Consider the following 26792-nt stretch of genomic DNA (forward strand, 5'->3'; position numbering starts at 1 on the left):
TATAAGCCTTTGGGAGAATATGGAGATGTCTGTATTCTCTTCTCTGGTCTTTTGCTAAGCATTTTGTTCATGTTCAGCAGATCACTAATCCTCTCAGAAACTCCATGTGTTCATAGTATCATCCCCATTTTGCAGGCAAGGCATCCAACCCTCAGAGAAGTTAGCAAATTTGTCTAAATTGTCTCACTAGTTAGCACCAGAGCCAAAATTCAAACCCAGCTCTGGCCTGCCCCACTGAATCACTGTGTTGATTTGACCTGCTTTTGAGCTGGGGGGGGAAGTCTGTGGTCATTCTGGAATGGTGTGATGGGCATGGTAGAAGAGGGTGGGCTGCTTATGCTTGGTGAGGGGAGCTGGGGGCCCTAGAGAGAGGTTCCAGACAGCAAAATGCTGTATTTGGAGGATGTGGATGGTGGACTCAGGGTTCCTGGAGAAAGTGCCCCCTACCCAGCCCAGCATCCCTGAACCTCTGTCCATTTGCTTCCAGAGCCTGGAAGGAGACCAGGTCATCTTGCAGAAAATAAAGAAGTCTGTGCGGGCTATTCACAGCTCCGGTCTTGGTGAGTGAGCCTGCCCGTGCCCAGCCTGGCCCGGCAGCCCCTTTCCCTGCTCCATCCCACAGCCAGCTCTGAGCTGCTTTTTCCACCTCCACAGGCCATGTGGAGAATGAGGAGCAGTACCGGGAGGCTGTGGAGTCCTTGGGCAACAGCCACCTGTCCCAGAACAGCCACGAGCTGTCCACAGGCTTCCTGAATTTGGCTGTGTTCACCCGCGAGATGGCCGCACTCTTCAAGAACCTGGTGAGGCCTTCCTCACGCAGCCCTTAGCCTAGGCTCAGGAGAAATCCAGTGGTCCTGAGAAGCTGACTGGGAACGGATCCTGTCCTCCCTTCTCCTGGTTGCCCTTGACCTGTAGTCTCCCTTGTCCTCTGACCTCTGAAGGAGGTCCCTTTCCTAGGTCTGACCCACCCCTCACATCCTTTGCCTTCCTCTGATTGCTCACCCAGCACCTCCCCTCCTTTCTCTTTTTCCCTGCCCTCCTCTTTCTCTTCTTTGGTGACTATCCTGGAGCAGAGGAGGTTCACGCAGGGGAGAGCCCCGGGCAAGGGAGGGTTCCCTGGAGGAGGTTGGGGAGAAGGGGGATGGACTCTGGGGCTCCTACCTTTGCCCCCCGCTCCCCTGTTGCTGCCACTGCCACCTCCCTCACATTCTCCTTGTCTTCTGCATTCCTAATCACATCGGCTTCCTCCTTAAATCCTGGAACCTACTCTCGCCTCAGAAAGCCTCTCAGCTTCTGCACCTGGCCCAGTGGCCCCAAGTTCCTTGAGGTTTGCCTCCTTCCCTGTCCTCCAGGTCCCTGCCTTGGACATGCTCAAGCATGTAGAGCTCCTTCCACGTGCAGGCACGGTTCTAAGGACTTGCTGTGCATGAACTCATTGAATCCTCAAGAACAGCTCTGTGTGGTTGGTATCACTCTAGGAAACTAGGACACAGATTATGAGTAACTTGCCCGAGCACACACAGCTGGGTTTGAACCCTGGTTGTCTGGTTCCAGAGTCTGGGCACTTACCTGGCTCTCCCGCCTCCTGGAAAGCCTCCCTCCAGGCTCTGTGGCCTTTGGATCGCCTCTCGTGGCTCCAGTCTTACCCGGTGTTCTCTCTGGAGGCTGAGAGCCCTGGCTGGCAGGGACCGCATCATCTCCCAGAAGCAGTTTGCTCAGTGCTTAAGCACCTGATCCTGGGGCTTAGACTCACTTCAGGTCCCTGCTCTGCCAGTCACTAGGCGTGTGACCCTGGGCAAGTCAGTCACCCTACTGGAGCCCTAGTTCTCTCATCTATAGAATGGGGATAAAAATGGTGCCCACCTCACAGAGCTGTATTGTGGATGGGCAGGGGAAGTGCCTTTCCGTAGGAGGCACTCAGTAAATGTCAGTTAAGGTCGCCTCCTGTCATTAAATCTCTGCCCAGCAGCACCTTACTCAGTACATGCAGAGGCCTTTAACAATGTTTGGGTTCTTCTAAATCAGCATCCTCTGTGTTCACCTCTCCCCCCTACTTCAGGCAACCTGGTGAACCATATTGCAGCACCTTCCTTTTTATGTCTGAATAACATTCCTTTGTATGCATAGACCACATTTGCTTACCCACTCATCAAGTTGATGGATCTTTGGGTTGTTTCCACTTTTTGCCTATTAATAATGCTGCTCTAAAGATGGTAGAGGTTAGCTTAAAAAAAAAAAGGAATTCATGGGCCCCTCTAACTGGCAAGTCCAGGGGTGCAGTTTGCTTTAAGCTTTCTTCCTTTGATCTTGGCTAGTTTCTCTCTGTCATTGCTCTGTCATTGCTCAGTGGACAGGATGGCCACCAACAGGCCCAGATTCATCTTACTGGAAGAAAGATGGAGTCACATGCGCATTCCTGACCCAGGCACTAGCCTGGGGGAATGGAGTGCTCTGGGCAGACCTGGCTCCTGTGTTTACCCCACCTAACGGTGGGGGGGTTTCCCACAGGGAAAGGGGTCAGTTAACTTTAGAAGGGGAGATGAGGAGCCAGCCAGAAACCTCAGAGGTGCACCACAGGGGTGGAGAGCAGGAGAGTGAGGATGCTCCTGCCAAGGGAACAGGTGGACTGACCCAGGTCTGTTCCTGGAGCCAAGAGGTGAGGCTGGAGAGCCAGAGGAGGGGGTGTGGAGGCAGCAGCCGTGATGGGAGGCCGACTCCGACCCCGTCTGCTTCCCCTCTGCCTTCCCGCCTTCGTACCTCTTTCTCTCTCGTCTCCTTCACCCCCTTGCTCTCTCTTGCCTCATGACGTTTCACTGTACTCTGAGCCCCTTGAGGCTGGACAGACAGTCACCCGAGGCGGGGGTGGGGGGAATCTCTGCTTTTTCCAGGTTCAGAACCTGAACAACATTGTCTCTTTCCCCTTGGACAGTCTGTTGAAGGCGCAGCTGAGGGACGGTCGGCAGGTGAGCTTCCACAGGCCAGAGATGGTGAGGTGGAGAGAGAAGGGTGGGCGGGAGACCACAGGGGAGGCGACTGGATGAGACTGAGGCCTAGCGAGGGGGCTGTCGGGGTGGGCGTGCTGACCCCAGGAGGACTGGAGGACCTGGGTCTGGGGTCAGCCTAGGGTGGCTGACCTGCAGTCCACCAGCCCCCTTATGTCAGGTAGGTTCTGTCGGTATCGTCACCCCCAATTTGCAGTTGAGGAAGTGGAGTTTACACAGCCAGTAAGTGGAGCAGCCAGTGCGGGAATCCAGGGCTCCTGACTCCCACACCTGGGCTGTTTTCTCTGCGCCTGGCAGCTCCTGGCACGAGGCAGAGTGGAGCTCAGAGAAGGTGACAGGATAATCTCCCTGGGAAGTCTGCCCCAGAAAACCCAGGGAGGAGTCGTCCTTCCCCCAGAGGGCTCCCTCCCTGCCCTTGGCTGGGCACCAGCCTGGGAACCGCCCAAACCAGACAGGCAGCTTTTTCACTCGGGGCTGTTGAGAAGGGTGTGAGCAGCTGGGCAAGATGAGGCCCAAGTGAGCTGGGCTGGGGGTCAGCCAGGGCTCCCTGCCTTGTGGTATATCCTTGGGTAGACTTCTCAGCCTCTCGGTGCATATGTTACTGGCCTGCACCTTCCTTCTGGTAAGAAGATGATGGTGTGCCGGGCAGGAGAGAACAGTGGGCTAATTAGGGGAGGGGCTTGACCTTGATCCTTCTCATTCTCATGGCCGAGCTCCATCTTCTGAGGAACCATCATTTCCCCCCACTCCAGGCCTGATTCCTGCATCTGTGGGGAGGGGAAGACCAGATGCTGAAGAAGGGGCTCAGCCCTGCGAAATGGGGTCATCGGGTCGGGCAGGGGTGGGGCAGAACCAGTTTGCAGTCAGGGCTTCAGGAGTAGGGGTTGGCTGGGGGATGGCTCAGCCCACCACATGTGGTGGTCCCCCAAAGGTTGCAAAGTCTATTGCTTATTCCAGAACACAAGCACCCCTATGGGCAAATTGTGCTTTTAAACCCACAGGATTCCAAAAAGCAGCTGGAAAAGGCATGGAAGGACTACGAAGCCAAAATGTAAGTGGCCGTGGCCAGAATGGGTTGTCCAAGAAAGTGGCACTTGTGTTGCAGCAGGAGGCTGGATGTAGGGAAGACCCTAAATGCTGCCAGCACGTGTCACCCACAACGGGCAGCTCGCTTCTTAGAGGCGTTTACAAGGCTTATGTCCAGTCCTGACTGGGGTCTAGGGCTGAATCACGAGACCACCAAGGGGGAGCTGTTTTGAAGGGACTTCAGAGGCTGGTGTCACAGACCCGGCTGCTAGATGGTGCTGGGGGGGCAGGGGTGGTAAGGAGCTGCTAGTCACTGAACACCTCCACGTGCCGGCCATTGAATCCTCACACTCCCCCAGCCATCTGGGGGAGGTAGTAGTATCCATATGGTCAGAGGAGGAATCAGAGTCTCAGAGAGGTCAAGTCCCTTGGCCCAGGCCACACAGCTAGGCAGAGGCAGAGCTGGGGTGCAACCCCCGGTGGTATCTATAAACATGCAGAGGGCAATGGAGGAGGAAGAGGGAGCTGATGTCATGCCCAGGCCTCCTGTGTTCCACATGATACGCCAGCTCACTCACCACCAACTGGGACATTTGGGGACAGAAGAAGCCTTAGTGTCCAGTGACCAGTTCCTCCCCAGAAGAGACTCCTTGGGCTCCTTCTTCTGAGGACTCTGCCCTCAGGGCCTGCACGGCTCCACTACACCTCACAACATTGTTTGCTCTTCTTTGTAAGATGTTTTTTTTTGCACTTTGCAAAAGCAATTCATGTTCATTATGAAGACTTTTTAAAATATGGAGAAATAAAAGAAGAAATATTTTCAGTCATCTTTGGAGAAGTTTAGAATCATATGGAGGATACCTAATACTTCTCTGTTGTTTGAATATTTTTTACAAGGTATGGGTAGCACTGTAATTTTACCATTTAAAAAGAAGAGGTGAGAACTACCAAACATTAGGGGGAAATCCTTAATTTCCAAGCCTAAAGTATTAACATCTTTCCAGTTATTTTTCTATATATAAAGAAATATTTTTACAAAACAAAGATAATTATAACCATACTCTTTTGTAATCTGCTCTTTTCACTTAAAAATACATCTTGGCCATCTTTCTGCTTCACTCAATATTCTTATTAACCATAAATGGGTATAAGGTGTACCAACATATGCATACTCCACATACTCCATATCCTACACATGCATATGCATGTACCTGCATGTGCATAATGTATCTAATCCACCCCTGGGGCTGGGGAAGCATCCTTGTATCTTTGCTCCCACCCGTAATTATTTCTATAGGATCAATTCCAAGAAATTTTTATTCCTCCAGCTTGCAGAGCCATGGAGACCTCCCCAAGTCTGAAGAAAGGCCACATTTTCTCCCTCCCCCAGAATCTCCTACCCCATCTGTGGGTAGAGATCTCATGGCAAGGGGTGTTGGAGCTGCATGGCCATCTCATCCCTGTCTGTGATGGGGTGTGGCCATCTGCCATCTTTAGAGGCCCAGGGCCCCTGCAGTGGAGACACACTATCTTGGTCTTTTCTGATTTGATGTGGAACCTCGTAGCCCTCATCTTCCTCAGTTACCTTGACTAAGCCCTTAGCCTTAAAGGGCATCATGTGCCAAATGGAAACAATAAGTCTTCCTTTGCTGACCATCCCAAGCAGCTCTTCTTTTACCAGATTTATATATTGAGCTTGCCTGTAAGAATTCGTCTAAAGAAGACTCCATTAGATTATGGGGTTAGGGACTTGGCTAAGGTTATTCAGTGAGTTATTGACATCTTGACTTGGACCCGGGCCTCTGAGCTCTGAGTCCAGTGCTCTTTTCATCATGCTACGCGGTCTCCTGGCTCCTGCCATGCACGTTACATAGTTGGAACTGCATGTCCTGGCGCCAGTGTCTGTATACATTCCTTTTCATGCGGGTTCCTGGTATAGCCAGATACTGGCGAGCCACAAGCTACTGCGCAATTCTACTTCATTCTTAGGAAAGCGGCCTGAGCAGCCGCTGGAAGGGCAGGGACCCTGATTACATCTGTTAGATACCCCTGAGAGCTTTACCCCTGGCTGTTCATAAGCGAAGGGGGCTCCCCTCTCTACCTGGGGTTGCTGAGCGAGGCATCTCAGGAGGGGTCAAGTTTACCTAGGTTCTTGCATGTCTCTTTCCTTCTGTAAAATGAAGCCAGTGATATCTTACAGTGTTGTTGATGTGGGGATGAAATAAGAGCACAATGCAGTTGAAGTGCCTGGCACTTCAATTAACAAGTCTATTCTGAGCCAGAACTGGCACAATAACAAGGCAGGGGCTGAGAGGTGGAAGCCCAGGCCTCTGCTTCTAGTATTTCCCCTAACCAGCTTGTGGCCTTGGGCAAGTCCCCTCTGCTCTCAGGGTCTCAGCTTTTTCATCTGTAAAATGGTCCCTGACGATGATCTCTCAGAAAAGACCCCGTGTGGCTGTCCCAGCTGGAGGGAGGCAGCAGAGGAGGAGGGATGGAGCCAAGCCAAGCCACAGAGTTGGTTACGAGACCTGCCCCCAGCGTTCTGGCTTCAGGCAGACCTGGGTTACATCCCGCCTCCACCTATAAGAGCTGCGTGACATGAGCAAGTGACTTGTCATCTCAGAGCCCCAGGCTCCTCATCTATAAAACGGGGTCATGTTTCTGTCTCTTGTGGTTATCGCTTCACTCTGTGGAGGGCTTGGCAGGACATCTGGTACAAAATTACTGCTTGAAATAATAATTAGTAATAATAGCAGCTAATGCTTATTGAGAGTTTCCTTTGTGTCAGGTTCTATGGTCAGCCATTTACATCAGTTACCAGATTTATTTCCACTGGCAGGAAAAGGTACTGTTACCCACAGTTTATAGTTAAGCAGGTTAAAAAAAAAAAAGCACAACCATGAAATGCAATTTTTTTTGTGTATCCTACAGGTATGTAAGGCAAGAAGAGAGGTGGATCAATTAACAATTGACGTACAGTGTGACAATGCCATAAGGATAGGATCAGAGAGTGGCAAAAGTGGGTGGTTTTGTTTGGGTGGAAAGAAGTATGGTCAGAAAAGACATCACAGGAAGTTGGGGCAGGGCGTGGGGGACACGGTTGGTGCCAGGCATCAAGGTCAGTGGGAGCATGACTCAGGAGTCCCTTCCTCCCCCATCTCCCTCCTCTTCGGCCTCCTCACTCTACCTGGAATATCCCTTGAATTAATTTAGATTGTTGCTGGAGTCCTTTTCTCTAGTCGTCTTGGCCATCTTAGTAACTAGAATGTAAGCACTTTCCACCCATTATTTCATTTCATTCCTTCCACTGCAACTCTATTCAAAAGAAATAAAAATATTCCAAGCATTTGAAATGTTTATAAGGAAGGAATGGGAACTGTTATTTTCTGGGATAAAAGCACTCCCAGCAACTAGTTTGACTGTGTCAGACACTTTGGGGGGTACATCTCTGTGAATTACCATAGCTGAGGCTGAGGGATAGAGCAGTGGTAATTCACAAAGCTGTTGACAGATGTTCACAGCTAAGAACGTCCTGTCCTTTATCTCCCCTAGACCTGTATAAAAAATATAAAATCAATAAATAAGGAAGTTCCCTATGCTAAAAATTATCTAAAAGGAATCACCAACAGTCATTACTATAATGGTCATCATAGCATCATCATAATCTTGTCATTTTTTTAAGGGCTTACCATTTTGCCAGGAACTGTACTGTTTCCCATGCATTATATCCTCTAAGGACTAGTTAATATTGAGCTTATTTTCAAAGCGGGAAAACTGAAACATAGAAAATTCATAAAGGTTAAGGAGCTGAGTTCAAGCCCAGAATTGACACTTCTTACCACTGTACTATACTGCATTTTGCTTCTTGTCCCTTTACTCTGGGGCAGATGTCATTCCATGTTGGTATATGCAGATCTTCCTCATCCTTTTTAACAACTGCATAGTTTTCCTATACGTGGATATACTATACTTTGTCCAACTACTTCCTATTAACAGACACTTAGCTTGCTTTTCATTTTTCATTAGTGAAAGATATGGTAGCACTGTACACAGGAGATGTGCCCCCTCCTTAGCCAGCTGCCAGGCCCATTGTTGCTAACCCATAGCAGGCTCGTGTTTGCCTCCCATTTCTGCTGCTTTCTCAACCTCAGATCCCCCTGAACTGGTCACCCCAAATCCACCTGGCCGTTATCTGGGCCCATCATCTTCCTGAATAGAAATCCTCAAATCTACTTCCCCTTGCTCTCAGGATAAAGACCTCCGCCTTGACCCCTGACCTTGTTCACAGGGTCATTCTCCACCCCAACTCCACCATCCTGCCACACACTCCTGTTTGGGATATCATAAAGCTTTAGGGATGGAGGTACGCACGTGCGGCCCAGAAGGAAGTAACGTCAGCCGCGCGAGCCGAGGAACCTGGTTGCCTGTCTGGGGTGGAGGCTGTCCGCGGACATCATGTCTCACCTACAGATGAAACTCCTGCGCAAAAAGATCGAGAAGCGGAATTTAAAATTGCGGCAGCGAAATCTAAAGCTACTGGGGGCCTCAGGTGTGAGCCTATCAGAAATCCAAAATGGAGATGCATCTGAAGTAACTGTGGAAGCTGGAAAAATTAAGAAATCCCTAAAACAGTCTATGGATGTGGGCTTGTCAGATACCCAAAATAGAGACATGTCTAATGAAACAATGAAAAATCATAAAGTTAAAAAATCTCGAAAGAAATCTACTGTCTTAGCCAATGGGGAAGCAGCAACACAGTCACCCAATTCAGAAACAAAGAAGAAAAAGAAGAAGAAAAAGAGAAAAATGGCAGAAAATGCTTTGCCTGATGCAAAAAAAACAAAAACTGAAAATAAAGAGGAGACTGAAGAAGAAGGTGCTGGAGCTCCTGAAGAAACAGAAAACAGTGTGGAGAAGCCCAATGATGAAGATGACAGTGAAGTGCCCAGCTTGCCCCTGGGGCTGACAGGTGCTTTTGAGGATACTTCCTTCACATCCCTAGCTAATCTTGTCAATGAAAACACCCTGAAGGCAATAAAAGAAATGGGCTTTACACACATGACTGAAATCCAACATAAAAGTATCAGACCACTTCTGGAAGGCAGAGATCTTCTAGCAGCTGCAAAAACAGGCAGTGGCAAAACTCTGGCATTTCTCATCCCTGCTGTTGAACTCATTTATAAGTTAAAATTCATGCCCAGGAATGGAACAGGAGTCCTTATTCTTTCACCTACCAGGGAACTGGCCATGCAGACTTTTGGTGTGCTTAAGGAGCTAATGACGTACCACGTCCACACCTATGGGTTGATAATGGGTGGTAGTAACAGATCTGCTGAAGCACAGAAACTTGGAAATGGGATCAACATCATTGTGGCCATACCAGGCCGGCTCCTGGACCATATGCAGAATACCCCAGGGTTTATGTATAAAAACCTGCAGTGTCTTGTTATTGATGAGGCTGATCGTATCTTGGATGTTGGGTTTGAAGAGGAATTAAAGCAAATTATTAAACTTCTGCCAGTACGCAGGCAGACCATGCTCTTTTCTGCCACACAAACTCACAAAGTTGAAGACCTAGCAAGAATTTCTCTGAAAAAGGAGCCATTGTATGTTGGTGTTGATGATGATAAAACTAATGCAACAGTGGATGGTCTTGAGCAGGGATATGTTGTTTGTCCCTCTGAAAAGAGATTCCTTCTGCTCTTTACCTTCCTTAAGAAGAACCGAAAGAAGAAAATGATGGTATTCTTTTCATCCTGTATGTCTGTGAAATACCACTATGAGTTGCTGAACTACATTGATTTGCCTGTCTTGGCCATTCATGGAAGGCAGAAGCAAAATAAGCGGACAAGCACCTTCTTCCAGTTCTGCAATGCAGATTCGGGGATACTGCTGTGTACAGATGTGGCAGTCCGAGGGCTGGATATTCCTGAAGTCGACTGGATTGTGCAGTATGACCCTCCAGATGACCCAAAGGAATACATTCATCGTGTGGGTCGAACAGCCAGAGGCCTAAATGGAAGAGGACATGCCTTGCTCATTTTGCGCCCAGAAGAATTGGGTTTCCTTCGTTACTTGAAGCAATCCAAGGTACCATTAAGTGAATTTGAGTTTTCCTGGTCCAAAATTTCTGACATTCAGTCTCAGCTTGAGAAATTGATTGAAAAGAACTACTTCCTTCATAAGTCAGCCCAAGAAGCTTATAAGTCATACATCTGAGCATATGATTCCCATTCTCTGAAACAAATCTATAATGTTAATAATTTAAATTTGCCTCAGGTTGCTCTGTCATTCGGTTTCAAGGTGCCTCCTTTTGTTGATCTGAATGTGAACAGCAATGATGGCAAACTTAAAAAGAGAGGAGGAGGTGGTGGACTTGGTTACCAGAAAGCTAAGAAAATTGAAAAGTCCAAAATCTTCAAAAACATTAGCAGGAAATCATCTGACAGCAGACAGTTCTCTCACTGAAGACAAACCTGCCTTTCATCCTGAATAACTTTGTCCTGAAATGGATTTTCTTTCCTTGCTCTAACAAAGGAACTTATTTCGATGATTTGAACTGATATAATAAGAGTACTCATGTTGCAAGCACTGAGCATTCTTTATTTTCAGCAAAATTTTTTATTTTTTGGTTATAAAGCAATTCACTTTTTCTTGGTTGCCCAAGGGCAAAGCTAAGAATATTTAAAAATCTTTTTTCCCCAAAATGTATGTCATTGTTAATAGAATTCTCTCTGTACCTTTCCTGGTGCCTAAAAATTTTTATGGCAAAGATGGCAGTACTAACTCACTAAAAGGCAGGGGAGAGTGTGTTGTAGAGAGGCAGTGGTGATACAGAAAGTAGTCTTGGATTTTTTGGTTTGGGTTTTTTCTTGGACTTTCACAGCAGTTCTTGATCCTTCTTGGAAATGCTACAGTTCAAAAAATCAGAGCTTTGGGAAATACCTTAGAAGCACTTTAGGTTCAAGGTGGTATCAATTTTTATATACTACTTGTTCAACAAAGTGCTCCTTGCAGGCTTAATATTGGAGAAAATCTGGGCTTTTTGAGCCTCAGTTGCATCAATATAGGTATAAGCTGTTGTTCTATATTTGGTAACTTTGCAGAGACCTTTTTTTAAGACAGAATGGCACATTCCTCATTCAAATTTGTCAACATTTATGTTAGTGTCTTTGTGAGAAAAAATTACCTCTTCCAGAATCCATGAAACACAGAGTGGCAGTGTAAGTTGAATATGAAGGAAGGTCAGAGAAAACCTGCAAAGCTGGTGTTTTAGTCAGGTGAGTTTTCTTATAGGAGCACTTGGTTTCTACTGTGTTCTGTGTGGTAGGGTAGTTCTATTTCAGAGTATTCAAGACTGGCTAGCATCATATTGCTCTTAACACCAGTTAACCTTCATGGAGTCTCATTAAATACAAGTACACTGAGAATACCAAGTGTAGGGTAGACGGTCTTAGAAGTAGCATTCCAATAGGAAAAGAACTAGATTCTGCAACTGAGTTTGACCATGGGTGCCAGGCTGGCCCTGCCCTCCTGGGGTTCAGACCTTGGCTGCTGGGCTCCCAACTCCCAGCATTTGATAACGTTCCTTCCAGGAGCTTGCTTTGTTTGAGAAGTAATCATGCTTCCAAAAAGTACGAAAAAGGCAAAAGGAAGAGTGTTTAATCACTGAACAGAACTAGATACTGTAGATCTTTGGAAATCTGTCCCGTTTTTACACATGATGATACTTTTTAACTTTTTTTTTTTTTTTTACCAAAAGTGAAGCTATCATCTACCTGTTACTTTGTAATAACCAATATATTTCATAACATTTATTTCCCCACCTCATTAAATAATTACAAAAAAAAAAAAAGCTTTAGGGAAATGAAAAAGAACACCTTCTCAGAAAATTTTTAAAAAGAGTGAGAAAGAAAAAGAAAAAAAAAAAAAGAAAGGGAAGGAAGGAGGAAAGAAGGGAGGCAGGCCCGCTGGACTCTGCTCTGAGCAGTGGTTCTCACTTGGCAGTGTCAGGAGACATTTCAGAGGTTCCTCCAGGCATGTAGTGGGCAGAGGCCAGGAATGCGGCTAGACATCCACAGTGCACAGGACAGGCCCCACAGCGCGGATTATCCAGCCCAAATTTCAGTCATTCCGAGGCTGAGCCACTCGGCTCAACAGGTTCCCAAGAACAGATTCTGCACATAAACACTGTCCTGAAGGCCCAGGACCTTAGAGCCAGGAGGCCCTTAAGACTCATTCTAGGCCACTGCCCCCTCTGTTTACAAATGGGAAAGCTGAGGTCTAGAGGAGCCTGTAATAATACTTTATATAAAATAAGCCATGTCTTCTGGATGCTAAGTCTTTTGCATACTTTATTGCATCTGGGTGCAGATTAAGACCCCCATTTTCCAGATGAGGAAACTGAAGCCTGGAGAGGGGAAGTGCAGCTAGTATTATTACAGGGCCAGGTCTCTCTCCTCTGCTTGGGGAACATAACTGTTAAAGAAGATGCCTGTCTCCTTCACTGGGGTTCATGGTACCCAGAAGTACTCTCCTGGCTGGGAGGAGGTAGTCTGCTGGGCGTGGGCTTTCTAGGAAACCACTTATACACAGCCGCACCCTTAAGATAGTTAGGGAGAAGGCCAGGTTACTCAGTTACAAGAGTAAGAGCTGCTCTCTGTCATCACTTGAAAATGAAAGAAGAAAGGTTTTTGAAGCTTTAAATGGAAAGCTCATGGGCTCAGAAGAGTGAAGGCTCTCTGTGGTCTTCTCAGCTACCATCCTGAATCCCTTCAGCAAAACCAGAACTGGTCACCCGAAATCCTGCCTGGCCCTTATCTGGGCCCATTGTCTTCCTGCATAGAAATCCTCAAATCTTCTTCCCCTTGCTCTCAGGATAAAGACTTCTAAGAATCTTCTCATGGTCTTTTTTTTTTTCTTTCTTGATTTTCAAAGAAGCTTTAGATTACATAAATGTTGCATTGAAAATATAGGGGATTCCCATATACCTGACCCCCTCTCATACTTTCCCCCTTTAACCACATCTTTCATCTATTACAACTGATGAAAAATTATCATTATTTTTTTTAGGAGGTACCAGGGATTGAACCTGGGACCTCATACACATGAAGCAGACGCTCAACCCCTGAGCTGCACCCACCCTGCTCATGGTCTTAAATAGGCCCCACCTGGTCTGGTCCATCCTCACGAGAACCACCTTCTTCTCCATGTCCGTACTTGAGTCCATCGGACCTTCTATCTGTTCCCTGATCCCTCTTGCCGTCCCATGGTCTGACCATATTACCCAGCCCTTGCATCCTCCAAAGAAATTTCTCAGGCTTCAGATGGCAGCTCAAACCTCAGTCCCTGAGCGGCCCCGAACCCCCCGTTTTATGCTCTTGTGATGGTTGTGATATGATTCATTTCTTTCTCCCCCACGAGCCTGTGGCTTCCCTGTGTCTTGTTCTCCACTGTACCGCAGGCTCACCACCCGAGCTGGCCTGCAGGAGGGCCTCCTGGCTGCACAGCACCCTTGTTCTTGTGTATTCGTGGCAGAGAGGAGGAGGAGGGTGTAGGGATGTGGGATGTGACAGAGACCAGGCAAGTGTTGTTCAGACCTCTCGTTCCTTGGGGCCTAGGGCCAGGCTGGAGAAGGAGAGAGATCGGGCCAGGGTGACAGGAGGGAGCCCTGGGGAGGTGGCCCAGGACACGCAGAGAGAGCGACGCGTCTTCCAGCTGCACATGTGCGAGGTAAGGGTGGGGTGGGGGTGGGGTGTGTCCCAGGGGTGCAGTCACGGGCTCAGCACAGGTCCTGGCCAGGTCACCTTCACTGTGGGCTATCCCTGTGGCTTAGTCATGGCAAAGAGGATTAGCCTGGGAAGAGGACTGCAGTCTCTGGTCCCCAAGATTCACCTTTGGCTCACGTCACACATCTTGCTCCACCCTCCCCCCAGTATCTGCTCAAAGCCGGGGAGAGCCAGATGAAGCAGGGGCCTGATTTCCTGCAGAGCCTCATCAAGTTCTTCCATGCCCAGCACAAGTAGGTACCTCCCCATTGCCATGGGTGCTGGGCCCCACCCCACCCCCATCAGCCCATGCCCTAGACCTCAGGTCACAGAACAAGATCTGACAGTCCCTTAGGGACGTTTAAATGTACCTTATTCATAATGCTGTTTACAGCTGTTTATTGAGTGCTCACCACGTGCCAGGCACCAAGTACTTTACACACTCGATCTTACTTAATCCCTCAGCAGCCCTGTGAATGAGCAGGAACAATTATCCCTATTTTACAGATGAGAAAACTGAGGCTAGATTTACCAAGATCACACAGCTAGTGAGTGGGATCTGAACCCAAATGGTCTGACTCCAGGGTGCCTGCTCTGGACCATCAGTCTAGACTGCCCTGGTGCCCTGTGATTCTTTAGAGCATCTCCCCCTCCACTTCAGGCTTCATCGCTCTTTTTCATCTCTCTCTTCTCCCTTGTTTGGCCTCTGGAACACCTCTTAGCTTTTTCCAAGATGGCTGGAAGGCTGCTCAGAGCTTGTCCCCCTTCATCGAGAAGTTGGCGGCCTCCGTACACACAGTAAGTCAGGCCTTTCCCTTGGGCACATGGCCAAACTCCTTGTCCTTCCAGAAAACCTGCAGGTGTGGACAAACTGGCTCCTGCCCATATAGTGATGCCACAGCGCCCCCTCCTCTGGGTCTGGGCTCTGCACCTGGGATGTCTGCTGGCTGACGATGGGGTCTGTCCCTTAGCTGCGCCAGGCCCAGGAGGAGGAGCTGCAGAAGCTGGCCCAGCTCCGGGACTCCCTCCGAGGGACACTGCAGATAGAGAGCAGAGAGGTTAGCTCCTAACCATCTTCTCCAAGGCCCACCAGGGAGGGAGGCAGGGGAAAAAAGGCCTAATAGTGTCCCCTTGAGAAGTCTCCAAGTGAGACTGCTGTAAAATGGGCCACTTCCCAGCCAGATGCCGTAAGCTCTCCCTTGCATATCTGAGAAACAGGAGAACCTGAGCCGGAAGAACTCAGGAGGTAGCTACAACATTCACCAGCACCAAGGCAACAAGCAGTTTGGGACAGAGAAGGTGGGCTTTCTGTACAAGAAAAGTGATGGGTAAGTGTCTCTGAGAGTAATTTGCCCAAAGGGACTATTCATATTGTTTGTGTAGACCCTGAAGGTTCCAGGACCAATAGGCAGTATAGAATCATCAGGATCCTGGATTGTCCATGGTACCTGGGATGTGAGGTTCTGCCAAAGGTCACTGGATGTTCTTAACTTTAGTGATAATAATAGCAATTAACACTTACTGAGCACTTACTATGCTCCAAAAAGTATGACTTCATAGCCTTCACTCTTGACCTCTACAGTACACTGAAAATGCCTGGAAATGAAAGTGTGGACTGTGCCTTGCTCCCTCATGTAAAAAATCAGTCAGTGAAAGGCAAAGATGCCCTATGGGATGTGTTCGTGTTTCTATTTACCAATCAGGTTTTATCAGAGAAGAATATTTTTATTTAAATCAGTTAATATTTACCTATACAAGAAAGAGGTTAATTGTGGATTTGCTAATTTTCTTTTGGTTGGTCTCAATATTTACCTTGCTTTGACTTCAACCATGATTCAGTTGAGAGCCTGTTCCCGCTCTCAGACTTGGAGCTCCCTAAAGTTGGGCACTGTGTCTCCTCCAGCAGAATACAAGCTCTCAGAAGGCCAGGGCCACATCATCCCCGGTAGAATAGGAATTCCCAGAGAGTAGGGTCATGTTTCCCCCATCAGACTGGGAGCTTCCCAAAGGCAGGGCTGTGTCTCCTCCATCAGAAGGCAGCTCCCAGAGGGCTGTCAGGGTCAGGAGAGAAGGGCTGAAGAGGTGTGGCTGGAGGTCGGGGGCCTGGTGCAGGACTGTCTTCTGATACGGGGGAGTTAGGCATGACCCTTGGGTCACAGTCTTCCTCTCCCTCTGGGTTCTAGAATTCGAAGAGTTTGGCAGAAAAGGAAGTGTGGGGTCAAGTATGGCTGCCTGACCATCTCACACAGCACGGTGAGGCCTGGAGGGGGTGCGGGTCCCGGGGCAGGATGGGTACTCTCCTCCTGCTGTTCTGCGCAGACAAATGCCAAGCCCTCTCTCCAAGACTGGCCCCCAAACCTGATCCAGGTGGACAGAGACCCCTTGCAGAAGGAAGGATGGGAGCCAGAGCCCCCAATCTAGCCTCTGTCCACGTCCCACATCCTGGAGTGCGGGGAGAGGGAAGACGAGCTGGAACAGGATTGTTATGTTCACTTGACAAATTGGGAAGCTGAGGCCCAAAAAAGCCCAAAGAGCTTGGGAGCCCCAGAGATTACATGTCCATCTTCCACCCCTAACTTCCCACAGATAAACCGGCCCCCAGTGAAGCTGACTCTGCTGACGTGCCAAGTGAGGCCAAACCTGGAGGAGAAAAAGTGCTTCGACCTGGTGACCCGTGAGTGGTCCCTGCACCCCTCCTCCCACCACTGACCAGGCGTCTTTAAGAGCCTCGTCAGCTCCCGGGAGGCTTACTCACAGGGTCTGTATCTAGTTCCACACAAGTTTATTGAACAGCTGCGACTGCAGTCATGAGACTTCATCAGGCCCTGGGCACACTTTCTAGAGGCTTCACCTCACATCATAGTAAACTTTAAAAATACACCCACGTAGGAATATTTCTCTAAAACATAATGGAATGGGTTTGGATAATTCGACTTTTGAAATGATCTCTTTTGAGCTTCCATTTGTCATATTTTGGAACTTGATGGCAGGCTCTATGTGCAGGTGGGCGCAGGCTGAGAAAGGGAGCTCTCTCTGGCAGGGGTGTGAGGTGGGGACTCAGGACTATAAGATGAGGGGGTGTGTCCAGAAGACAGGTACAGGTCTGGCACTCTAGAAGATTAGAGGGAAGGTGTGCCCTGCTCTGGGGAATCAGAAAAAGCTTCTTGGAGGAGAGGACATTGGAGTTTGGCCTTAGAAACAACTAAGATGTAGAGTTTAAGGAAGGATATTTCAGGAGACAAAAGTGATATGATGAAAGGCACAGAGGCAGGAAGTGGATCTGGCCAGTGGTGGTCCAGTTTGGGCAGTGTGGAGGATTCATAGAAGAACAGTGGGAAATGAAGCCTCGTGAAAGGGTGGTCCTTATTTCCTGGCAATAGGGAGCCATGGGAGATCATGGAGCAGGGGTGTGACATGCTTAGAGCAGAACCTTAGGCAGAGCAAGCTGACAGCTGGTACAGGCTGGGGTAAGGCAGAGAGGGGAAGCAGGAGGAGCAGGCAGGAGGCTGAGGGCTGAGTGGGGTGGTGGCAGTAGGCCTTAGAACACCTGCCTGTGTGCTCCCTCAGAGGCCCCTCCTCCCACCTCCTGGGTCAGGGCTTCACACAGCGGAAGCCTTATTGGGATCCCACTTTGCAGTGTCCTTGGAGGAGCTCTTACCCCTGCTGTCTCTTTACCTCCCACCCCTAGCTTGGGTAGGGACAAAAGCTCCATTTCGCCACGGGGTGGGGGGTGGGGGGTGGTTTTGGTGAGGGTTCGCTGGGCCAAGGGAAGGTGCGCAGGATTCGAGTGTCCCAGAGCCCCCCCACCCCCTTCACAGACAACAGGACGTACCACTTCCAGACTGAGGACGAACATGAGTGTGAAGCGTGAGTGCCCCACAGTCAGCCTTGGGGGTGGCGGAATGGGAGACCCCCAAACCCGCCTGTCATCGCTCCCCACCCCGCGCATCCTCGGCAGGTGGGTGTCCGTGCTGCAGAACAGCAAGGATGAAGCCCTGAGCAGCGCCTTCCTCGGGGAGCCCGGCGGCGGCCCTGGACCCTGGGCGGGTGCCGCGCTGGACGGGGAGCCCCAGGACCTCGCCAAGCTGCTCATCGCCGAGGTGAAGAGCCGGCCCGGGAACGGCCAATGCTGCGACTGCGGAGCTGCAGGTCGGTGGGGCCTGGGCCAGAAGGGGGATGGGAGAGGAGGGGTGGGGGCCGCACCCCCAGGCACGAGCTGCTCTACCTTGCAGACCCCACGTGGCTCAGCACCAACCTGGGCGTGCTCACCTGCATCCAGTGCTCCGGCGTGCACCGCGAGCTGGGCGTGCGCTTCTCACGCATGCATTCCCTCACCTTGGACCTGCTGGGCCCTGCCGAGTTGTTGGTGAGGGGGCGGGGCCTGAAGGGGCGGTTGGGGGCGGGGCTTGGGTCCGCTGGCTCAGCCAGCGCTTGTAGCGGGGGAGGGTAGGACGGGCTGAGCCAGAAAGGGGGTGGCCAGGGGCGGGGCCTGGCAAAGGGGGGCATGCGAGGGGCCGGGCCTCGGGGCTTCGCCCTCTAGGGGGCCTGTCCTCACCGCCTGCTGTGACCCCACCTTCCTGCGACCCCAGCTGGCCTTGAACATTGGCAACGCTCGCTTCAACGAGGTCATGGAGGCCCAGCTACCCTCCCACGGCGGCCCCAAGCCCTCAGTCGAGAGCGACATGTAAGGGCATTCTCGGGAGCGGCCTGGCGGGGGCTTCTGCTGGAGGGCGGGCTTGGAAGGCTCTTCCACCCGAGGTCTGGGGAGAGGGGAGTCGCAGGTCTGGGTGTCCCTCGGGCATGGTTCTGGGGAAAAGGAACTTGTATCTCCCGTGGGCTGGTCCCAGGGTCAGCCCTGAGGAGAGGGTCCTTGCTCTGAAACCCCCCTGTCCGTTTTTGGCAGGAGCACCCGCAGGGAATACATCGTGGCCAAATATGTGGAACGCAGGTTTGCCCGCCGGTCCACACCGGAGCCTCAGAGACTCTGGACAGACATTTGCAACCGGGACCTCTTGTCAGTACTAGAGGCCTTTGCCAACGGGCAGGACTTCGGACAGCCGCTGCCGGCGCCTGACGGGCAGGTGGGAATCCCCTGTGAGGGCCGCTTGTAACCAACCCACACCCCCGGACTACCCAGTCCTCTGGCAGGACCGGCCATGACTCTCTTCTGCCCCCTTCTGACATCTGCTCAAAACCCACACATCAGAGGGGTCAGTGGGAAAGAGCACAGCTTCGGTTAAACATATCTGGGCCAGAATCCTGGCTCTTCCTAGCCATTTGATCCAGGGCAGGTTACTTAATTTCTCCGCATCTCTATTTCCTCATCTGTAAAATGGGCTAATAATGGCACCCACAGGGTTGAAGTGAGACTCATGTAGAGGGTCTGGTACGTCGGGTGTGCAATAAATATTAGCATCTTTTTTTCTTGGATAGCCTTGGAAATGAGTAAGTGCAGGTCAGATTAAAGCAGAGACACCTGTTGCCTCCGTGCTACCATAACTGAAACAGCAGATGAGCCAGGGGGTCCAGCCTAGTGAGAGATAGGAAGAAAGGATACCAGAGACAGCTGAGAGACTAAATTGGAGGTGTGGCTGGCTGGTTGGACATCATGACGTAGATGTCTTTGAGCTGCCTGCTTGATATCTTGGTGGACAGAGAGGGTGTAGCACTTAGGCGAGGTAAGGATTTGCAACAGCCTGCACAGGAGCAATAGCTGGAAACAGGAGTTAGCCAAGGTCTCAGGTGCAGTGGGAGCAGAGAGAGGAGCCCAGAGCCAAGAACCAAAGTTTGGGGACCTCTTCCTCTGGGAGCAAGAGGAAGAGGAACCACTGAAGGAAGCGGTGAAGGAGTGGTCCTTCACCCCCTCCCAAAGATGAGGTTCTGTCCATCTAGTCTCATCTCTCAGGGGTTCTGGCAGCTTCACATCTTGGGTGCCAGTGGTGGCAAGAGTTCATGATGGTAATCTTGGGTGGGGGGCAGATGAGCTGGGGGGAAGCTCAGAGGTGTGGACCTGTGTTCAGGCACCTGGAGAGCTTGCCCTGCACTTGGCTGTCAGAGTCGCCAACCAAGCCTCCTTGCCCCTCGTGGATTTCATCATCCAGAACGGGTGAGAACCTCCCTGCCCCTTTGCCCACCTCCTCGCACTTCTCTCCTTTCCTTCCTCTTCTCCCTGCCCCTTCCCTCCTTTCCTCTTCCTCTTTTTTCCCCTGACTCTCATCCTCTCACCTGTGTGCCCCCTTCCTTCCTCCCTGACCACCCCCCAGCGGCCACCTGGATGCCAAAGCCCCTGATGGGAACACCGCTCTGCACTACGCCACCCTCTACAACCAGCCCGACTGCCTCAAGCTGCTGCTGAAAGGGAGAGCTCCACTTGGCACAGGTGGGGCCAGATACCTCCTCCATAAGACCCTCGTCCCTTCTGCCCTTTGTGTGGGACCACACGTAGGGTCCAAAAAGGTTAAGTAACTTGCCCAAGATCACACAGCCAGGAAGTGACAGGGCCAGGATTCAAACCCAAATAATTTGATTCCAGAGCCCATCTCAACCTCTAAGCTATAATGCCTCTTTGACTGTGAAAGGTAAAGTCAGGGACCAAGGCCAGTCAAAGAGGCATTATAGCTTAGAGGTTGAGATGGGCTCTGGAATCAAATTATTTGGGTTTGAATCCTGGCCCTGTCACTTCCTGGCTGTGTGATCTTGGGCAAGTTACTTAACCTTTTTGGTCCCTGACTTTACCTTTCACAGTGAACGAGGCAGGAGAGACAGCTCTGGACATGGCCAGGAAGAAGCAACACAAGGAGTGTGAGGAGCTGGTGAGGTCTGGGGTGGACGGTGGCCCTGGCCCTGGCCCTTTTTCTCTCTCCACTGAGTCCCTGACCGTCTGAACTGCCAAGCCTTCTTTTGTGGCAGCTGGAGCAGGCCCAGGCTGGGACCCTTGCCTTTCCTCTGCACATGGACTACTCCTGGGGAATTTCCATGGAGCCTGGCTCTGACAGTGAGGAGGAGGAGGAGGAAAAGGTGGGTCCCAGTCCCAGTCCCTGTCCCTTGGGTCCTTAGGGCGGCTTGATCCTGGGTTGGCAGAAGGAAGAGCCAGATTGGCCATAGTGGGGAGATGGCTGGGCTGAGCTGTCGTCCCTCCTAGACTGTCCTTCCTCCTGTATGTTTGCTCCAGCAGCGCTGCCCTCTGAAGCCCCCTGCTCAAGGCCGCTGGGGCAGTGGGAGGCTGGACATCAGCAACAAGACCTATGAGACCATCGCCAGCCTGGGACCAGCTGCCACCCGGAGCCAGAGTGAGGATTTCCCCCCACCCTTGCCAGTCAAAAACCCTGCTCGGACCTTGGTTCAAGGGCATGCAGGACATGCCAGTGGAGGTACGTTTGGCTGCCCAGAAAAATGCTCCTCATATCATTCCTTGAAGGCCTACTGTGTGCTGGAGTTCTGAGCTAAGGGTCCGTGTGTTAGTCCAGATCATCCGCACAATCACCTGTCAAGTAGAGGTTGTCATGTCCCCTTTACAAGTAAAGGAACAGAGATGTTAAGTTACATTCCCAAGATCACACAGCTAATAAATGATTGTGGGATTCAAACCTAGGTCTGTCTTATTCCAAATTCCTCAGTACTTCACATAAATGAAAAGAGAGAGAGAAGCATTTACTGAGTATCCATTGTATGCCAAGTCCTGTAGAGGCCACTGAGTAGGCTAGTGGTAGAGATAAAAACTGCAACATAGTTCATTATAATGCAAGGCCCAATGTGATGTGGAATGTAAATCCTAAAAGAATAAGGACTCTGAGTGTTTTGATAACCACTCTTTCTCCAGCACCTAGCACAGCACCTGGCTGTTCTCAAGAACTCTCTTCTTAATCTGAGAGCTCAGAGGAGGGAAGGAACATATCCGCTGGGGAGTGGGGGTGGTTTAGGAGGGCTTCCTGGTGGGGGTAAGATCTGAGCCGAGCCTACGGGCTGGGGGTAGAGTCCTGACTGAGGAGAGGTTATAAGCAGAAGCAAAACAGTGCATCACGGTGGCCCTGGCTCTCGTGAATGAATGATGCACGAGAGGCTGAAGCATGATGGGGAAGAGTTGCAGGAGAGTGCTGGGAGGTAGATGGGGAGCTGGAAACAACCATGACAAACCCTAGAGGCCAAAGACTGCTTTGAAATTGAGCACAGAGTGAGTGATAAAGACAGGCCTGTCCCTTCTGCTTCCAGATCGCCCTGAAGCCCCCAGCCTGAGCTCAGAACCCCCTGGCGCCTCTGAGAGTCTGGGCAGTCCAACCTCCTCCTCCTCCAGCCTCACAAGCCCCGTGGAACCTGGGTTTCCCAGCCAAGCCCCACCCGGCTCTGAGGAGGGTCTCCGGGAGCCCTCAGGCACCTCCCGGCCCAGCCTGCCATGTGGGACCACCCCTGCAGAGATGTATCCCCCCGTCAGGTTCAGGTTGGTAAGGGCCCAGCTCTGCAACCTGGGCAAATCTTCTAACCTCTGGGAGCAGCCATGTCCTCACCTCTGAATGGTTGCTACCTGAAGACTGGGATACCTTCAGTTCTGCGGCCTGTGGCAAATGCAGAAGGGCTGACTCTGGAGCAAGGGGTGATTGCATTCCTCCCCACCACCACGCAGTTTTGCACCCCTCCTCCCCACACACACCTGCTCCTGCATCTGGCCTAGAAAGCTGGGGAGGAGCCTGGGACCCAGACAGCTGAGCCTGGTAGAGCAGGCTCAGCCTTGCCTGTGTAGCTTGTTCTGGAGGCTCCAAGTGGGGTCTTCAGTCTGTCAGTCTGTCTCCCACCCTCAACCCTGGATCCAGTCCTCTTCTTTCCTTGCAAACCCTTTCACTTTGGGGCCTGGGGAGAAGTAGACCTGGGGGTATCCCCCAGATACTTCTGGATATCAGTTTCAGGCCACTTAGGCCTCTTGGGGGTCTCGTGGGCTCCTTGCCCACCCCCCCATCCTAAGCCTCCAGCCTTGCTGTCCCCACTCTGAGGAGTTCTCCGGGTCGGGGACATGCTGGCCTTTCCCTGCCTTCCAGCTCCGAGAGCACTCGCTCCTATCGGCGGGCAGGGACGGAGCCCGGAAGACAATTCCTTGGCACGGCATCCTCTGCTCAGAAGGAACATACTGGTAGGAGCTCTGGGGCTGTGGTTTGAGGGGAGGTGGTGGGGTGTCTCGGAGGCAGCTTTGGTCAAGAGGAGGCATATTAGGGTGGGAGACCTCTCCCCATGATGGGGGCACGTATGGGCCCAGGTGGCTACAGCTAGGCCATGCCCTGCCCCATTGCTCCTTCCTGCTCCACCCAGGGCCAGGAGAAACTGAGGAGTGCCCAGGCCTTGAGGGGCGGGAGAGGTGATGAGGCCCAAGCCCTGGCTGCTCCCCTGGAGAGAATGGGAAAGTCTTTTCCAGCCCTGCTGGTGTCTCGGGGAAGGAATCACTTCCCTGCAGAAGAGGCTCCCTATGTACAGGTGTCCTGGAATCCACTCAGACTTCAGTTTCCAGGCATACAGGATGTGACAGGGACAAGGCAAGAGCCATTGTCCTTAATCCAGGTTCTCCCAGCTGAATCCCAGTCTTGAACAATACTTACTTGAGCAGCCTCAGGGTGCAGAGCCAGTTGTATCAGGAAGGAAGCCTTCTCTGCCCCTTATTTCCCTGGGGAATCCTTGGGGTTGTCTTTGTTGGGAGTAGGGAGTGGAAGGGGCAGCACGTTGGTTTCTCTGGCGAATCATCATCCTCAGTCCATCAATCAGGTGCCAGACACAAATCTGTGTCCACATCCTGGTTCCACGATTGCCCTGAAAACCAGGTACCCATCACCCACCATTTTGTTGCTGCCTTTCAATGTGGAATAAAACATAAGAGCTCAGGCTTTAGAGTCAGGAGACCTTGGGCAAGTGGCTTCACTTCTTCAAGCCTTGGTTCCAGCACCTGTAAAATGGGGATAATTGAATCCACCCACAATAGGACAGTTGTGAAACTGAGTGAGATAAACACTTGGTACATAATAGATGCTTAGAAAAATATCAGTTTTCATCCTTTCCCCAGGCTGGCCTCACTGAAGGAGATGGCTCAAGGACTGGGGTTCTCCTAGCAAATTCTGTGCAACTTCTGCAAGATTAGCTCCTTGCTGAGCCCTGCGTGCCTGAACCACCCCCATGCTGGACCCGCAAGACTCACAGACCCATGCTGGAACCATAAAACTCACAGGACTCCCTAGTCCACAAGACTAGGGAGGGCGGCGCTCCTTTCCTCGGGTCTTGCTCTCTCCTTCCCTTGACCTCTATGGCTGGCCTTCCTCCCTCACATGGCCCCTGCCCCTGCCAAGGATACTCGGCCCCTCTGTGTGACGGCTGATGGTGGTTCTTTCCCCTGTAGCTCATAACCCCACCCAGGGGCCCGAGAGCCCCAGAGCAGGCTCTGAGAGCTCCGGAGCTTGCTTTAGCTGCAGAACCCAGACTCTCTCATCAGACCAGACCTGTTGCTCCCCATTAGTCTGAGAGCTCCACCAGGGTAGTACCAGCCCTCCAATTTCTCCACATCCAGACCAGGGATTCCGCCAGTCTAGGGATTGCTCTCTCGGCCATTCGTTAGTTCAGTATTCATTTACTGAGTTCCAGCGCTCTGCCCAGGCCTGTGCTAGGCTTGGGGGGGGGTGCAACAATGAAGAAGATGAGGGCTGCAGATGTGCTCCCTTGCTGGGGAGGGTCTGGTCCCAGGGTTGAGCTTGGGAATGGGCTGGGCCATAGTCCAGGGGGTGGTTCCAGGCTCATGGGCAAGGCTGGCAATCAGCTGGTTTGCACCCACAGGATCATAGCGGCTATCTGCAGCCCTTTCCATTTTGCTTGGTCAGTGCGCATGCTGTACTGCTGTTATATATTCTGAGTCTCACTCCTGTTGAGGGACAGCATGGCCTTCTCGGGGATCTCTTTGTACCATATTCCCTGGCCAGGAAGTAGGGGGACTCACCCCTATTTGCCTACTCTCCTAGATTCTGCAGGGAATGAAGGGATGGTCTTGGATGACTGAGCCCCTCTTCTCTCTTTCTCTAGGTCAACTCAAGAGTCTTCTGGTCTGGGGGAGGAAAGGGCTAAGAAGGGACAGTGAGAGAAATGGGAGAGCAGAGACCCACTGCTCTCAGTGTCAGAAACGCCACCATTGGAGCCATTGCTTTGGGTTCTTCAGCCCACATTAGAAAGCAGATATACATGAACCACTAACATCTCAGCTTTAACACCCCAGCTTCCCGCATCCCTGAGAGCTTCGGCCCTGGTGGGCACGGGCAAGGCCAAGCAGCAAGGCCAAGGGCATCACGGGCAGGTGCCGCAGTCTAACCCTGCAGCTGCGCGGCTTCCCCAGGAAACCTGTGTGGTCTGTGGTGCCCCGGGCACAGGGCTGTCTTCTGAGCCCCCGGGGTCTCATTTCGTTCATCTCAGACTTGTTATCTCACTCATCCCTAATAAAGGATTTTTTTTTTTTTTTTGTAAATTCCAGTGGTTCCATTTATGTTGTCTGAAGGGCAATAGGGAAAGGGAGGGATTCTTAGGACTTGGAATTTTTTCTCTAGCCCTGGTGAGAGAGACAGCCAAGCCCTGGTATAGAGCAGTAGTTCACAGCTGGGGGAAAGGGGATTTCTGCCCCAGGGGATACCTAGCCATTCCCGGAGACATTTTTGGCTATCACACTGCGGGGTGCTACTGGCATCTAGTGGGAAGAAACCAGGCGTGCCGCCGTAAACAGGATGGCCCCCTACAACAAAGAATTACTGGGTCCAAAATGGTGCTGAGGTTGAGAATCCCTGGCTCTGCCGCTGTCCCCGTCTTTAATTTGATTTCCCCTCAGATAAAGATTTGGGGGCAAGTAGCTCATTTGGGAAGTGATTCCAGGAAGCATAATGAAGGAGTAGGGAAAAGCAAAGAAGGTCAAAAAGCAATAAAGGATGTGTTAATGAAGGGGTTACTGCTGGGCAACTAGGGCTTAGTCTTGGGCACCCCTTTGAGAGACTATTGATTAGAAGATGACTTCAAGTTGTCACTATCGAGAGTGAAGAAATTGGTGTCTTTCCCACCAACTCTAGTCTCTCTTTGGCTGGGGGTCCTTGTAAGGGCATTAATTCCCGAGCACTGCCAGCCTCCCTTGAAGCCCTCAGTCAGAAAGCTGGGGAAGCAGCCTGAGGGGTGTGTCCAGGGTGGGCAGACAGGATGCTATGGGTGCCAGCCGATACAGTCAAGCAAGGCAACGCTGAGTCACCTGCCATCCTCCCTGGGCAGCAGTCTTGCATTCTCTACAGGGACGGCACTGAACTCCAGGTTTTCCTGAGTGTATTTTGAGCTCTGAGGTAGTGGCTTCTTTTGATGTTGGACTGCCCCGGGGCGGCGGGGGGGAGGGGGTGGGATTTAAGGAATATCAAATGTTTGTTTTTTAAAAAGCCAACACTAAAAAAACCATAGGCAGCCTGTGCCTTTCTGCTGTCCCTTCAACCCAGAGGTGCTTGGCTGAGGGCTGGTGGAGAGGCCCCACCTCCCTCCTGCCTTTCTGCCTGCCCTCTCCCACTCCCCTCTCCTTTTTGCTGCAGCTTCACTAATCTTTTGGCTCCTGAACCCTGACATGCCCAGCACCCTCCCACCCTAAAGCATTGCACATTGGAAACTCCAGGAGGGCTGTTTTGTTCCTCACTAGATGCCCAGGTCTAGAACTGCCTGGTACATTGTTAGGTTGAATGAACGAATGAATGAACATTTCTCCTCTAGTACTCTGAACATCCCTCCTTTCTCTTCCAAACTTCCACTTTCAGCCCAAAGCTTAAACTTAGTTTCTTCAGAGAACATGACCATCCCCCACCCCCAAAACTAGTGCAGGTCCCCTCAATGTTCCCTTAACATATCCTCCCCTTCTTCCTGACCCTCCCTCCAAACTTGATCAAAATGATAATTGATTGTGTCCATATTTATTTGCCGTTTCTCTTGCCCATAGACTGAGCCACAAGTTTGCTGGGACTAGGTCTGCCTT

The 26792-nt window shown here is 51.1% G+C and overlaps 2 protein-coding genes across 2 annotated transcripts in view; both read left to right on the forward strand.

Annotated features, from left to right (window-relative positions):
• The window catches only part of ASAP3 (ArfGAP with SH3 domain, ankyrin repeat and PH domain 3), a 47826-nt gene extending 22555 nt beyond the window's left edge, over positions 1 to 25271 (forward strand). Inside the window, 25 exon segments of the mRNA XM_058304135.2 lie at positions 488 to 560; positions 655 to 800; positions 2889 to 2963; positions 4004 to 4053; positions 13649 to 13760; positions 13964 to 14049; positions 14518 to 14593; positions 14767 to 14853; positions 15014 to 15123; positions 15979 to 16048; positions 16382 to 16469; positions 17614 to 17662; positions 17754 to 17944; positions 18028 to 18161; positions 18385 to 18479; positions 18699 to 18876; positions 19816 to 19901; positions 20059 to 20174; positions 20540 to 20607; positions 20705 to 20812; positions 20970 to 21165; positions 22004 to 22229; positions 22822 to 22852; positions 22854 to 22913; positions 23832 to 25271. Coding sequence (XP_058160118.1) covers positions 488 to 560; positions 655 to 800; positions 2889 to 2963; positions 4004 to 4053; positions 13649 to 13760; positions 13964 to 14049; positions 14518 to 14593; positions 14767 to 14853; positions 15014 to 15123; positions 15979 to 16048; positions 16382 to 16469; positions 17614 to 17662; positions 17754 to 17944; positions 18028 to 18161; positions 18385 to 18479; positions 18699 to 18876; positions 19816 to 19901; positions 20059 to 20174; positions 20540 to 20607; positions 20705 to 20812; positions 20970 to 21165; positions 22004 to 22229; positions 22822 to 22852; positions 22854 to 22913; positions 23832 to 23906 — 2586 coding nt within the window. The 3' untranslated portion in view covers positions 23907 to 25271.
• On the forward strand, positions 4062 to 11883 carry LOC101416308 (ATP-dependent RNA helicase DDX18). The gene has a single exon (XM_012527864.3). The coding sequence runs from the start codon at positions 8484 to 8486 to the stop codon at positions 10245 to 10247; it is 1764 nt and encodes a 587-aa protein (XP_012383318.2). The 5' UTR covers positions 4062 to 8483; the 3' UTR covers positions 10248 to 11883.
• Positions 25272 to 26792: the final 1521 nt, after the last annotated feature.

The sequence above is a fragment of the Dasypus novemcinctus genome, chromosome 9 (genome assembly GCF_030445035.2).
Source record: "Dasypus novemcinctus isolate mDasNov1 chromosome 9, mDasNov1.1.hap2, whole genome shotgun sequence".
NCBI classification, from domain to species: Eukaryota; Metazoa; Chordata; class Mammalia; order Cingulata; family Dasypodidae; genus Dasypus; species Dasypus novemcinctus.